Source organism: Coenobita brevimanus, chromosome 30 (assembly GCF_032717465.1).
Source record: "Coenobita brevimanus isolate Jiangsu-jjx chromosome 30, ASM3271746v2, whole genome shotgun sequence".
Taxonomy (NCBI): Eukaryota; Metazoa; Arthropoda; class Malacostraca; order Decapoda; family Coenobitidae; genus Coenobita; species Coenobita brevimanus.
In genome coordinates, this window is record NC_136983.1 from 38383727 (window position 1) to 38400252 (window position 16526).

At 41.0% G+C, this 16526-nt stretch overlaps 1 protein-coding gene across 1 annotated transcript; it reads right to left on the minus strand.

The window, feature by feature from the left end:
* Positions 1-210: 210 nt before the first annotated feature.
* Positions 211-16307, minus strand: LOC145395298 (uncharacterized). The gene is made up of 6 exons (XM_080268975.1): positions 16170-16307; positions 15732-15941; positions 15260-15440; positions 11196-11278; positions 11057-11081; positions 211-287 (listed from the first exon to the last, which is right to left on the minus strand). The coding sequence occupies exons 1-6, from the start codon at positions 16305-16307 to the stop codon at positions 211-213; spliced, it is 714 nt and encodes a 237-aa protein (XP_080125101.1).
* Between the last annotated feature and the right edge of the window lie 219 nt (positions 16308-16526).

Below are 16526 nucleotides of genomic sequence, written 5' to 3' on the forward strand. Positions count from 1 at the left end.
CCTAGTGGCTGGCCTATTGAGAGGAAGCATGACGTGTGCTCTGCCAGTGTAGTTTTTGGGACAATTGTGGGATTAGGTTCAGATCTGTGCTAAAGGGTACAAGGCATTGTGGTTCACAGGCTGCAGCTTCCACCCAATAGAGAGGGGCCAGAACCAAGGAATACCGCCTGAAGAAGCTGCCCCATCAGTGGATGCATAATGGTGGGGAAGTTACAGTGCCAAGGCACGCTTTGAGGGTGTCTCTGTAGTTGTCCTGGCAAGGTGCCCCGATTCCACTGCCACAGCCACTGGTCACGGTTGGTGGGCTATGGGTCCCAGGTTTCATGCCTGGACTTGGGACTGTGCAGATGCGTGGGTCCTGTGGTCTGTCTTTGACATTTGATTAATTTTATCGACATGGCAAAGAAACACTGAGAAAAAGCACAATTACCCAAGGGGATCAGAGTGGCATCACTGAATGTGGGTAGTTTTTAAAGAAGAGTGGGAGGAAGTAGCTGAGGCCATGAGTAGGAGGTAGGTGGATGTTATTTGTGTACATGATACTTGGTAAAGGGGTGGATCAGCCAGAATGACTGCCAGGAGGGATTGTAGATGTAAGCTATATTAGCAAGGCAGTGCAGATAGATACAGTGGTGTGAATGTGCTGGTTAGGAAAAAATGGTTGGACAATGTCATGAATGTAATCAGGGTGAATGAAAGGATTATATTAGTTATTTTATTTGATAAGCTGATTTTTTTTTTTTATTCTGTGCATGCTCCACAGGCTGGATTGGATGCTGTAGAAAAAGGCAGATTCTGGGACGAATTGATACATCAAGTACAGTAAGTGGTTTGGGGGATGATGAGTTTGTAGTTCCGGGAGGGGATTTAATTGGTTATGTGCGTCAAGCAACTCAAGGATATGAAGGGTATGTGAGGGATGCATATATGATACAAGGAATATGGAAAGGGAAAGGATAATCGAGCTTAAGGAGACAATAAAACATGATTATGTGTAAAATGCGTGGCTCGAAAAACAGTGCCCCCGAAGAATACCATAGTACCCCCGACGACATGGCAAGCCAAAAACAGCTTAGTATGACCGCAGATGCGCCGACACCCCCACACGGACCCCACGGGGTAGCCGCCACCAGCCACCACCACTCCCGGCAACAGCGACACATGTCAGCCTGGTCCGTGCGCCCCTGTGACATGCAGCCACCACGCCGCCGCCACTGTAGGAGAAGGACACTACATTTGCGGAGTGGAATTGCTGAGCCAGCTAGGGGTGGAGTTAGAAAATGTACTCCAGACGGCGCCCCTCTGGTAGAAATGATCTATAATCGCTCCCAAAGTGTTCCGGTAGAGACGATCTATGGTCGCTCCCAAAGTGTTCCAGTAGAGACGATCTATGGTCGCTCCCATCCTCGTGAGACGATCTATGGTCGCTCCGAAAGTGCTCCGGTAGAGACAATCTACAGGTATGGTCGCTCCCATCCTCGTGAGACGATCTATGGTCGCTCTGAAAGTGCTCCTGTAGAGACGATCTATGGTCGCTCCCATCCTTGTGAGACGATCTATGGTCACTCCGAAAGTGCTCCGGTAGAGACGATCTATGGTCGCTCCTATCCTCGTGAGACGATCTATGGTCGCTCCTATCCTCGTGAGACGATCTATGGTCGCTCCGAAAGTGCTCTGGTAGAGACGATCTATGGTCGATCCCATCTTCGTGAGACGATCTATGGTCGCTCCCATCTTCGTGAGACGATCTATGGTCGCTCCGAAAGTGCTCCGGTAGAGGCGATCTATGGTCGCTCCCATCCTCGTGAGACAAACTATGGTCGCTCCGAAAGTGCTCTGGTAGAGACGATCTATGGTCGCTTCCATCCTCGTGAGATGATCCTTGGTCGCTCCAAAAGTGCTCCTGTAGAGACAATCCATGGTCGCTCCCATCCTCGTGAGACGATCTATGGTCACTCCAAGAGTGTCTTGGTAGAGATGACCTATTGTCGCTCCCTCCCTCATGAGACGATCTACGGTCGCTCCGAGGGTGTGCAGAAAGAGGTGAGTAGAGAGACGTCCCCATGGCAAGAGACTGGAGCCCAGGTTTCCGGTCCCAGAGTGACCCAGACAGGCCTCCCAGCCTCCCCTGGTCTCTGTTACCTATGCCAGGCTCTAGAGCAGACGCACCTGACGGACCCCAGTGGAAGTCGCTGCCGCAGCCCTCCCCTGTCGGCGCCCCTAGATGCTGGAGACCGCAGCCCACAGTCTCTCTCGGTTCTCCCCAGGGCACCCGGGCGTGATCTCTCTACGCCCCCACGACGCTGGGACTTATCACAGAGGTTCCTGGAGCTATTCGGCCCCAGTCCCGAGGGCCACACGCCTGAGCCAAGCCCGGAAGCCACGGGAAGCCCAGGACGCAAGAGGACGCCCTTACGAGTCATCCCGTGCCCTCTCGGCACGCCTCGCATTGGCGGTGCCCCTAGCCCAGCAGGATTGCTGATGACATGTTCCTGCCTATCCCCCTGATGAATACGTGTCATATTGTAGCATGAGTGATTTAGGTTAAGTGTGATTTCCCCTAATGTAAGTATTGTACAGTGATTTCATATAGTGAATATCGAGGTAAATCAGATCACAGTGAGAAGTTAAAGGACGAGAGTGGGGAACAAGATCTGATTGACTGTGAGTGACATCCCTGTTATACAATTAATAAGCCTGTGCCACCGGGAGATTCCCCTATAAAGACATACCCCCATTATTTTGAAGGAATATTATGAAAGGAAGTATTAATGGTATTCTCTCCCTCCCCCACGCTACCCATAAATCTTGTTTACCACCCTCTCTCACTCCAATATCTCGAGTAAGTGTAAATCAAGAATAAAATCAATTACCAAAGTCTTTTGGCTAGTGGAAACCATATAAACTTCACGGCTAATATCTGCCGCCCTCCAGTATTACCATAACTTTCCCCTAGCCGCCACAAGTCACTCCCCGCACCTCCCCTATCTCCTCCTAGTGAGACTCAACCCCCCTCCCGCGCCCCCGCGCGCGCCTATATTTACTGCACTCCTGATACACTAGGATTGTTTGTGTTGTCATTACTATCAGAGAAGCAAGTATCCTGCGAGATACACATATCCTAGATAAGGTTTTATATTGCTATATACTGTGCTGTAATATCTGCTGATTTGTCCTGTGTCTGACTGTGGTAATATACGTGTAAAGGTTGTTGCCTAGAGTTTTTGTGTCCTGCCTCTCTTTATTGCACTAGCTCCGGTCTCGAAAGAGGACCCCGCTCCACGTTAGGTGAAATAGGAATGAGAAGTCGAGCCTAATTCCACCTAGCATTGCAATGTGCAACACATATTTTAGGAAAAGAGAGAGCGTAGGCTGAATACATAAGAGTCTGGAGGAAACAATAGCCAGACTGGGTATTCCCTGGTCAGTAGAGCTAACAGGAGGTTGGTTAGGGATATTATAGTTACTGGGAGCTAAGAGTTTGTGCTGCAACACAGATTACTGATATATGGCATGATGCTTGCGGAAAGGGTGGTGAAGCAGGGGACCTATAGACCTAGGAGAAAAATTTGGAAGTTAAAAACGCAAACAGTATGGGATACCTTCTAAAGCGAGATGAGTAGAGTGGTAGCTGAACAGGATGCTGTTGACAGTAGTGTTAATGAACTGTGCAGAGTTCTAGAAAACAATCTCCTGAGAATTACTGATTCAGTGTGTCGATGGACAAGGAGACTCCCTAGACATGAAGTGTCATTGTAGTGGAAGAAGGGGATAGAGGCTGAGATAAGGAGAAAATAAGGCTTTTTCGGGAATGGCAAAGAGGTGGTAACAAAGAGAATACTTGGCTGCCAAGGGTAGCTAGAAAAGAGGTTTACAGGGTAATATCTGAGTCTCAAAGACTTTTACTGGATAACCTAAATATCACTGGCAGGAGGAATATGATAATTAAGGTGACAAATCATATGAAGAGGGAAAACAAGAGTACCATAAGTGAGCAGTGTGTGAAGAATGATGAAGGGAAGATAGTGGTGAACTGTGAGGATATTGAAGGTGCCTGGAGAAAGCACTGTAGCCAGCTGCTGAAGGAGGAGTTTGAAAATGGGAAGCTTAGGAGTCAGCAGATCCAGTGTTTGGCCACTGGCCTTTGGTTGACGCTGCTGTTGTTGGCAGGGCAATTGACAGTTTGTAGTTGGGAAAGCGGCAGGTGTGTCTGGGTTAACTGCTAAAATGCTGAAGGCTTTATGAGCTGTAAGATTGAAATTTTGTACAAGAAAAAGGATGATGCCCTGGAAAGAGGAAATTATGGAGACAAAACTTTTGGATCAGATAATAAAGGTAATGGAAAGAGTTCTAGAAGGTATGATTAGTTGAAAAATTGAATATTGAGGAGATGCAGTTTGGGTTTATGCCAGGCAAAAGGATCATTGATGCCACATTCATTGTTCAACACTATCAAAAGCTTCAGGGAAAACATAGGAAAGAAGAGGGAGCTGTAGTTTGTTTTTATTGATCTGAAGAAGGCTTTTGACAGAGTCCCTACGGAGGTGGTGAAGTGGGCAATCAGAAAGCTTGGGATCGAGGAGTGGCTGGTTAGAGTGGTTATGGCTATGTATGTGGGTGCTCAAACCAATATGAGAGTGAACGGAAATTTGACTGATGAGTTTTCTGTGAATATTGGTGTTCGTCAAGGGTCAGTCATTGTGCTCGATGCCCTCTCAGGTGACTTCAGAAATGGACTCCCGTGATAGATGTTCTGTGTCAATGATCTCGTGTTTCTTGCAGAGAAAGAAATGGAAGTGGAGGAAAGATTTAGAAACTGGAGCGATAGTATTGGGCACAAGGACTCGAGAGTAAATGCAGAGAAAACAAAGGTGATGGTATCTAGGGTTGGTGGCGGTACTATCAAAGAAGAGGAATAGTAGCCACGTGCGGTTTGCTACAAGGGCTTGGGAAGTAATTCTATCTTGTGCAGTGTTTGTGATAAGTGGGTGCATAAGAGATGTAGTGGTATTAGAGGTAGACTGCGAGATAATGCTGATGTAATGCAGTATTCATGTGTATGGTGTGTCAGGGAGAGTATGTGGAGATTGTCAGGTGCGAAAGGATTGATCTTGCTGGTCAGTGTTTTGAGTGTGGATTTTTTTTTTTTTTTTTTTTTTTGGGGGGGGAAACCTGTCATATGCTGGAGGTGAGGCTGGATCTAGCTCAGTGGCTAGAGTGAGAAGTAATTGGAAGAAGTTCAGCGAACTGCTGCCTCTCCTGAAATTGAGAGAGCTCTCTCGTCGTGCAATGGGATGTTTGTATGCAACAAGTGTTAGGAGTGTAATGCTGTGTGGTATGGAGACCTGGTAAGTAAAGGGAGAGTATATTCGTAGGCTCAAGCGTATAGAAATAACAATGATTAGGTGCATGTGCAGTGCGTCCTTGAATGCGAGGCGTGGGGGGGGGGGGCTAGATTTGCGATGGAAGAGTTGAGAGGATGGATGGGCCTAAGTGTATAGGGTTTTTTTTGATGAGGAGAGGGAGTACATTGAGATAGTTTGGGCATGTGGAGAGGATGGGGGATGATAACGGAGTGCGCAAAGTGTAAAATGTAAACATTTGAGATGGGGTTGTGAAAGGCAGACCGAAAAAGACCTGGAATGAGGTCATAGAGTGTGATCTCAGGCATAAGGGAACACTTAGGGGAGCTGCAAGAGATCAAGCAGACTGGGGAGTCTCCATTAGGTGGCCAAGGCCGACGCATGCAAGCATTCTGGAGCACTTGACACGAAACGAAACTTGTTTTTAGACACTCACTCAAAGCACCTTCAGTTTCCCTTATCTCTCCGTCTGCTGGGCCTCATCATAAGTATGTTGGCCCTTGCAATGGAGAAGATAACAATACCGTCGTCAATTTCCTCACATGATGGATTGTTTCAGGTTACGGACGTCTTTATTTCGTGCTTGTTACTTATAGATTACCTTACTCAGCGCATCATTATCTCTCCTTCTCCTGGGCCTGTCATAGCTAGGCTGTTTTGTGTGTGTGTGTGTGTGTGTGTGTGTGAGTGTCGGAGATTATCATATCACAGCCAAACACTTCCTGACATGATAATTGAAAGTGGAGATAAAAGGTTTGCATTCCCATCGTTCATGGAGGCTCTCTTACACCTCTTCCTTAGTTTTTTTTTTTTTTTTTTTTATGTGGCTAGTTAATATCCGTCTTTACATTATTTATGCAGGGTTTGGCAGTTTTAAGGATTTATATAATGCAAAAGAAAACATTAAGGTGTAATAAACGAGATAAATTGCCTAGGAAAAGGTGTTACGGAGCTTTCTTAACCGACAAGAATACCGGCCAAACTACATACCATAAAACATAACGCATGATCAGCTGTCCTGTAATACGGGATTACATTTCGATTAATTCTAAATATTATTGTACTTTTTTCGGCATTATTGTAATGTTTAGTTTACAATCGCTTTTTGAATAATCATAAAATAATACTCCCTCCATTGTTTATTTTACAGTAAGAACAATGGTCCTATGCTTTTCCGTTACGAAAAACTGTAATAGACTGATTCAGAGAACTGTGAATATTTGTGAGCTGCCTTGCCTAAAAGTGAATGCTGATAACCTGAAAGAATGAAAAAAGGAAAGATGACACTGTGATGGGATGAATAAGTTATGTACAGCTATAGTTATTTATTTATTTATATTCTTATTAATTTATTCATTGAATTTATTCATCTTTACACTGATCTGTATTGGAGGGGGACGCCTTCGCGTGGTGGTACCGATATTACTGGATGGCTCTGCTGCCTAAACTCTCTCTCTCTCTCTCTCTCTCTCTCTCTCTCTCAAGGAGGCTGATGAGATGAATGATAGGGGCGTCTTCGGTCTGCAATCCATTGTGCTCACGCTCAGATAGGCGACAGCAATACCTCTTTTAAACTGAAATTGTCAGAACAGATGAAACGTTACTGATCTGGCCAGGTTGTAATGTCGTTCTGTCAGTATGGAGCGTCAAAGGTGTAAAGTGACTACGGTACACCCGAAAGCACTAATCTCTCCCCCCCGGTAGTCGGTAGTCGGAGTCGCAGTCAGTGAGCGACCAGGCGATCGAACACCCCACATCCACCGCCCCTACCCCAACCCCAGTGTAAGCTTTGTTGGATAGATGTGGAACGGCTAAAGCCGGTGATGTCATGATTGTTTTTATAGGCAATCAGAATCAGTAGGGGTAAGTATATAAAGGCATTTAATGTGTAATACTGTACTGACAGCATATAAGAAAGGCACGAAAATTAAAGAAGACCTACGATGTATTATGTCTTATTATCTATATACCTACATACTATATTATAATGTTACAAATAAGTATAGTATAGTAAACAGCATCTGATGAAAGATATGATGTCATTTCTCATACATTTGCGCTCCCCCCCCACCACCCTTCTCTCTGGGTTGCTGTCTCCACCACACGCCTCACATACCCTCTCCTCCCCCAGTCCCACCCATTGTTAACCAACATAAACAAAGATAATGATCCGTTAGGTATTGATCATATTATCATACACCTCTGCATGAAGCACCAACAAATCAATAACACATAATACTTCGATATACCTGCCACCCATTTCCCGATGTCACTAACCAAGGAAAAACTGCCGCTCTTCACCAGATTATTTAATTTTCGACATCAAAGTCGGTCTACTAAACTCCGTTCATTTTATGTGTCCTCTGTGTCACTAAAAGGAAGGGAGAAATTATAACATTATTTCAGTCACTGCTACAAGGAAGAGAGGCTGTATTATAGTCAAGGAAAATAAAGAAATGGTGGGCTAAGTCTACCATCTCGGTTTGGGGACGGTTATTATTCTTTCCCTCCATAAATATCGATAAGCTTTATTTTACATTAATTTCATGTATGTGTCAATCAAAACAAAATAAACAGTGTTATGAGAAACATGTAACGATTCTTCATTAAGAAATATTAGCACGACACGGCTGAAGATCATACGTTAGGATTATAAACAATAACAAACTCACGTGTGTCTACTGCCCCGCTGGACCTGCTGTACAAAGACCATTGAAAACCATTGCAGAAAAAAATGGACAGTGCCTAGACTGAAGTATTTCCTGAAGTCTAGAGGAATACCCTGTTCAGGGTACAACACTGGCGTGTTGAGTTTTTGTACGGTATTTTGAAGCGCTCGGCATCATCGGATTTCGGCCGGCGGTCTCGTCTCTGCACGATTTCGGCTTTAAACATTGTACAATTTTCATAAGAAAAACTTTGTAGATATTCTTCAGCATTTTGGAGATGAAGCATTGTTCTTTTAGAAAGCTAAATTATATGGGTTTCAAACAAAGTGTGCACCTAGAGACTTGTAAATATGTGATGAATGCTGTCACACCCGGTGTGCTTTCACGGCGGCTATAGTAACGTTTTCCTACATTTACCTCTTTAAAGCATATCTAGGAAATTAGTATAACTATTAAAGCATAATATCATGAAGAACTTACGTACGGTATATCATTAAAAATCACGGGAGAGATTTTTAAAGATATGCGATTTCTGTGGTCTCTGCATGAGTAGCCCGACTTCCATATTGAACTAGCTGACGATCAGTGGCAACTCTTGAGTTAGTGACGGTGAGATTTCATCCTGTTGTTACGTGACAAACGCACTGCAGGTTGGACTTTGTGTTACAAGGACATATGTTTGTTTATCGTTAACACAGGTTGTGCGGTTTTGGAAGTCCATTAATTCATATGAACGTGGCAATTTAAGCCTTACATTATAATCACGTAAGGTTTATGTTCCTGTCATTACTGGATGAAGGAAACGAATCAGGGATCAGCCGACGAACCACAAGCTCTCTGCTTTAACTACAATATGCCGACCTCTTGACACAACAGTGACACAGTGTCATTATGTATACGATTGACCCACATTCAGTCATATACATAATGACATTGTGTTACTGTTGTGACTAGAGGTAGGAATATTTTCGTTAAAACAGAGAGTTTGCGGTTCGTCAGAGCCGATAGCTGATTCGCGTCGTTCATCTAATAATGACAGTAACATTAACCTTACGTACTGTATACTGTATACCTGGAATATTGGAACCTATCCTGAAGATACATTTTACTACAAACAAAATTGTCCTCTTAAGCTCTTTTGGTTATTCTTAAAATTAAATACAACCCCCCCAAAAAAAAAATCCTTTAACACAATTCAGAATACAAATACTTTACTTATGATCTAGAACAGCGGTAGTCACTTATTTTGCAAGAGAGACACTTTAGTAGACTACATTCACTTTGAGAGCCACACCTTAAGGAAAAACTATTTTTTTTTTTTTTTTACATAGTCAAATAAATGCAGTAGGGTAATTATCTTTTATAATATCTTTCAGCACAAAAGGCTTGGTAGTTACTTATTAATATTTTTGTTTAAAACTTTTATGTAAAAACTTTTGAGATTAGAATATTGTTAACTGATTTATTTACAGTATTTCCTGGATGGAGAGCTGCCAACCAAGCTGTCATGAGCCGCATACAGCTCACGAGCCATGCAATGAATATCACTGATCTAGAGGATAATACAAACAAATGTAAAGCAATAGGATTGGATGATGGATGGATGGATGGTAAAGTAATACTTCAAGAGTAAATAAATCCTTAACTGATGTAGTTTCAGGCCGCGCACTCCCTTCGTAGAAAGGGTAGAGCGTGTAGCAATTTGCGACCGGATGCCCTTCCTGACGTCAACCAATGACCCATTTTTGGATTTGAACCCTCAATCCTTGTCAATATTGTGCGCTCTACTATTAAGTAATCCCTAGTTTTTTCCCCCATGATGAGACTATACCTGGAAATGTGGACCCAGCCTTGAAGATATATCTTTCTATAAACATCATTGTCCTCTTTAGCTCTTTGGGGTATTCTATCGCAAACACCCAATAAGAATAAAAAAAAGGCTTCAAAGGCAGAGGTGAATTTCCTGTTTTTTCTGATGAGAATTGGCTCCCCATTAATGAATAACTGAAACCCATCCTCCTCCATTACAAGGATGGGAGAAGGTGTCTTGATCATCTGGGAAAAGTAGAAAATTGACATTAAATAAATATTTCTACAGTGCAAGAATACTAAGAAGCCAAACTAAGGCCTGGAAACTTACTATTGGAAAAAGTCCATCAAGTTACCTCATGTATTTAATAAAGAATTTTAAAACTGGCAGAGAAACAAAGACCTAGGGGAAATCTGCTGTGAAGTAGCAGTGATGAAGAGAATCTGAAGAAGACTACCATGAAAACTAAAAATTCATCCCAGTCTGGTAATAATTTTGAAATGTCTTTAGCAGGAAACTATATCTACCTATCTATATATTGCCTGATACCTTAATCCCGCACGGGGTGGCCCCAAACATTTTGCCTCCATGTCACCATATCCCCAGTTACCCTTGTTTCAACCCAAAGAACTCACTAATTCATTATCCACTCGCACTGCAGCCCTTGCTCTCTCATACATACTCCTCACAGCACATAGTAACTCCCCATTGACTCCATATATCCTTAATACTCTCCACATTCCTTCTCTGTCCACTCTGCCATATGCTTTCTCTAAATCAATGAATGCAACATATACTTTCTTTCCCTTTTCCAGATACTTTTCTTCTATACACCTCAAAACAAATATCTGATCTACACATCCTCTCCCCTTCCTAAACCCACCCTGTTCTTCTCCAACCAGATCTTCGGTTATTTCCCTTACTTTGTTTATAAGTATCCTACCATATATCTTTCCTGTTATATTAAGGAGACATATACCCCTATGGTTACCACATACTTTTCTTTCCTCTTTATCTTTGTTCCCTCCTGCCTGCTTCTTCCCCCTTCTTACCCACTTCTTTTGTACATTTAATCAGGCCACTACTATGTAGTGGTCAGATAATCCACTCCCCCACCCCCTAAACACTCTTGCATCCATCACTTGTTTCCTTATATGCCCATCAATACATACATAATCAATCATTGCCTTCCTTTCATCCACTATCCCACTCACATTCCTCTTCACTTGCCAGGTATACCTGCGGATCATTTTTGTGCCTGAAGAAGGTATTGGCAATTACCAACCCCTTCCAAGCACAAATGGGAACTACATAATATAAAGTAAAAACTAAATAAAAGAAAAAAAAAATTACCTCAATGTTATCAACTAAAACCATATTTTCATCTTCTCTGAATAGTGATAGGATTAACTTTAATGCAAGAAGCAATCCATGCTCTGGAATTTTAAAAAAAAAAAAAAAAAGTATACATCAGAAAAAGAAAGTGCAAAAATAACCTAATAAAATATTTGATTTCCTCACTTAAACATGATGCACAACTGGTTACAAGATAAAAAATTAATATATTAGTAGAATATTGCACTGCATTTGTGATCCATGTTACAAGACCAGAATACTTGTAGATCTGTACACCACTGTGGAGTGTATATATATATATATATATATATATATATATATATATATATATATATATATATATATGTGTGTGTGTGTGTGTATATTTTGTTTTCCCGGTTACCATCTCCTTACAAACTTTGAAAAAAAGGGCGGCACCTGTTGTTATATCAAATCCCAATATGCAGTTGATACTATTTTAAACTTCACTTCATCCAGTTTTGATTACTCATTATATAAATTAAATTGCCAAAACATTACCAAATATATCTGTGTAGTTTATCGTTCCCCCAATGCTTCTTCGGAACCCAGTGTATTTGATTCCATATCCACTCAGTTGAGTAACCTTGACGTTGCCCTTGGCAATGAAATTACCATTTAGGGTGATTTTAACATACACAATGTTGAATGGTTATTGCATTCTGCCCGGACTGACGACGCTGGTCTAGAATGCGAGCTGTTTGCAGAATCGTTTAATCTCACCCAGTTGGTAAAGCAACCAACCAGAATACCTGATAATCCTGACCATAATGCCCATCTCTTGGATTTATTCTTGACAAATAATCCAGACAATACAGGATAGAGGTACTGTCACCACTTGGATCCTCTGACCACAATCTCATCAAAGCCTCATTAGTTAACCCTCCTACACCTCCCCATTCCGAACCTGTCAGGGTGACCCGATGGCACTTTGACAGGGCGGACTGGGATGGATTTAGAAATTATCTTGCTGATGTTCCATGGCAGTCTTTCTTCTCTAGTGATCCCAATTCTACCCAGTCCCACATTTGCCGCTTAATACTAGCTGCTATGGATTTATTCATACCAATTCAACAATTCACTAAAAGATCAAACTCTCCAAAATGGTTTGATGGCAATTGTGCCAGAGCAACAACCCAAAAGTCATTAGCATATAACTCTTACTTAAAATCAAAAACATCTGAATCACTCTCCCAATTTAAAATTGCTAGAAATCGTGCAAAAGCTGTATTAAATCTATCCAAATCAAACTTTCTTCAAAAGCAAGCATCAGAACTACTTAACAACCCTAATGACAATAGAATATTCTGGTCATCTCTTAATTCTTTCAATAATAACTTTAACAACTCATCTTCCATTCCCCCACTAAAATTTTCAGATGTCAATATTACAAATGACCCACGTGGGAAAGCAGATATCTTTGCTAGTACCTTTGCAAGAAACTCTACCATAGATGATACCAGCCAGAATGTCTCAGTACTGGAACTTGATTCTCCCGAAATTGCCCCACTTAAAATACAGACAAGATTCATAAAATCCATCCTAGACAATTTACCTACCAACAAAGCTCCAGGCCCAGATGGAATTCCGCCAATTGTTTTGAAAAAGTGTTCCCCTGAACTTGCCTCTGTCCTAGCCAAATTATTCAGACTATGCATACGTACTTCTTTATTCCCAAATTCATGGAAAGAAGCCAATATCCACCCAGTTCCGAGGAAAGGAAGTTCGTCTGACCCCTCCAATTATAGACCAATAGCTGTCACATCTTCTCTTGGTAAGGTATTTGAAACTTTAATTAATAAGCATATTGTTAAACATCTTGAATCCAACAACTTAATTAGTGATAGACAATACGGTTTTCGCCACGAAAGATCCACCATTGACATACTCAATCTCGTAACTCATACCATCCATCAATCAATTGATCTTTTTGGAGAAACTCATGCAGTAGCTTTTGATATCTCTAAAGCTTTCGACAGAGTAAGGCACCGTTCCCTGCTGTCCAAACTTCCTTGCTATGGACTAACGTCTTTGGTTCCTTTGATTTCTTCTTATCTTAGTGACAGGAAAATAAGAGTAAAAGTAGATGATGTTTATTCGAATTTCCACTCAATTAACGCCGGCGTGCCGCAGGGATCAGTTCTGGCGCCAACCCTATTTCTGGTTCATATTAATGATCTCTTATCTGTCACTCACAATCCCGTTCACTCATATGCAGATGACTCAACACTACATAGTTCATTCACACTCAGACATCCATTTACAAAGTCTAATATCTCTACCTCTCAACTCAGTACAGCCATCTCCATAAATCAAGATCTAGCTACAGTCAGTGAATGGGGACAAAACAACCTTGTCTCTTTTAATGCTAGTAAAACTAAATATATACAGTTTACTAATAGACAGATATTGCCAGATTCGTACATTACCTTCAGTGCTACTAATATTCCCATCTCCAAAAGTATTGAAATTCTTGGTGTCTCACTTAAGTGCCCTCAGCTGGACCTCTCATGTCAGATCACTTGCCAAATCCGCCTCAAAGAAACTTGGATTATTGTACAGAGTCCGTAACTTCTTCGCCGATGAGCAGTTAGCTATAATTTATAAGTCATGTGCGCTCTCAGCTTGAATATTGCTCACCCTTGTGGAATGGTTGTGGAGAAGTTGAATTAAGACAATTAGACAAAATTCAGAATACAGCTATTAGAATCATTAACAACCTTGCCATTACATATAAACTACCTCCCCTGCAAGTAAGAAGGAATGTTGCCTCCCTTGCATTATTTTACAGATATTTTTTTGGCAAATGCTCAGACGAAGTTGCGTCCATGGTGCCACCTCTCCATGCCTTCCCTCGTGCTACACGGGCATCTGGTAGCGCTCATGACTGGAATGTCACTCAACCATATTGCAGAACTTCTGCCTATCAGAATTCTTTCATTCCCTCGAACTGCATCTCTCTGGAACTCACTTCCCCAGATTTGTTTTCCTCCAAATTTAAACCCACAACTGTTCAAGTCTAACTGTTACAGATATTTTATGAATAGAGGACACCAGTAATCTGGTGTATGGATTATTTTTTTTTCCCCATTTGTTTTTCCTTCCTCCGTTCTGTTATTTAAAAAAAAAAAGATATATATATATATATATATATATATATATATATATATATATATATATATATATACTGTATATATATATATATATATATATATATATATATATATATATATATAGTATAAATATATGTGTATATATATATATATATATATATATATATATATATATATATATATATATATATATATATATATATATATATATATATATATATATATATATATATATATATATATATATATATATAATATACATATATATATATATATATATATATATATATATATATATATATATATCTATTGCCAGACGCCTCAATCCCGTTTGGGGTGGCCACAAACAAATCGCCTCCAAGTCGCCCTGTCCCCCGCCAGTTCGCTGCCCTGCTCCCAACTCACACCCCCTCTCTCATATACCTCTCCACCCCATCCCTCCATGTCATCCTCGGCCTCCCCCTCCCTCTTCCCCCCTCCAACTCACTCACATACACTCTCTTCGTCAGTCTTTCGCCCTCCATCCTCTCCACATGGCCAAACCACCTCAGTGTGTTCCTCATAACGCTTCCTATCACATCCACATCCACACCACAACGCTCCTTTATATCCTCATTCGTCAGCCTGTCTCTCCACGTGACTCCACAGGCTCCTCTTAAATAACTCATTTCCACTGCTCTCACTCTTGACTTGTGTCCTTCCAACAATGTCCAAGCTTCACTTCCGTACGTTAGAGTTGGTATCACAATACTGTCATGTAGTAACTTTTTCACTTCCATGCTCACTTCCCTGTTTCTTATCACTGCTTTCAAGGAACCAGCAACCTTTCTTCCCTGCTGTACCCTTTCAAGCACTTCACACTCCACATCTATATATATATATATATATATATATATATATATATATATATATATATATATAATGTGTTACCTTTCCTCTGCTCTGCATCTACAGTGCTGTCCAAGTCCTCCATGTACTTGCTGTAGTGCAGTTTGAAACTCCTACACCTTTGTTTGGAGAACTTCATCAGATGCACTAGTGAAGTGTACAGTTTTTCCCAGGCATCCTCTTCTGCACGCCCAATATTGTCACACCTAGCCTCGTTTGCAAGCTGAAAGAATTAGAATAACAGTTAAACCATTACCTGAATCTCTTGGGTAATGGTAAAGCAAAATCACATTACTGTTTTAAGAGGGCTAAGTTGGCCAATGATCTAAGACTGAGTAAATAAAGTGACGATGGTTTATGCCTTCACTGATTTACAATCATTACTCTTGTTATCATTAATACATATTTTAAATATGAAGTTTAATGCAGTTCTTGCTATAACAAACTTCTGTTGAACTCACTTTAGTTGAAAAAAAAAAAAACTCAAGTACACATAGCTATAAATTATACTCACAAAGTTCCTGTGCCTCAATGTTGGAAATTCTGTAAGGATGTCAGCAACGGATACCTCTGGGTTATACTCCCGACACTGTCTGTATGCAAACGTGCGTTCCATCTTCCTTTGGCAAAGCTGTAAATTTGGTGCTGTTTTCCTCATTTCTTCTTGGAGAAGATTGAGGTGTGTTTTAACAGAATCTTCATCCTCTTCTTGTGCCACATGATTCTGAAATATAAAAACCAGGAAACTCATTATCATCATCATTTGATGGCACCATATATGACAGTATGTGTTGGCTTTTTACCTTGCTGAATAAAAAGTATGAGGTATTTTCAGATATGCCTCATCATCACTGTAAATCTTCATTCTATATAAGAATACAAGACACATACAAAGATGGAACGACTGACTTGTGAAATGTGTGGACAACAATTTCTAACATAAAACTCTTACTTGATGTTTTAGGCGCTTCACTATTCCATCTTTGTCCCTCACGCTCTCATCCTCAGATTTCCGTTTTTGGCCTCGTGATTTATCTGTCCCTCTAAATTTTTTCTTAAGCTCAGGAAATGAGTTTGAAGTTAGATGCATCCTCAGTAGCTTCATTTAATTCCTTAGAGACTGTCTCCAGCATCTCTGAAATTGGAAATAAATGGTTAGATGCTTCTCTTAAAAAAAAAAAAAAAAAAAAAAGCATTCCACAACTTGTAAGATGTTTTCCCCCTCAAAAAGCTTAACATACATTACAAATTTAAAATAAGCTTTCTTAACAACAGTATTATTGCCAATAAAATGCACACACACACACAC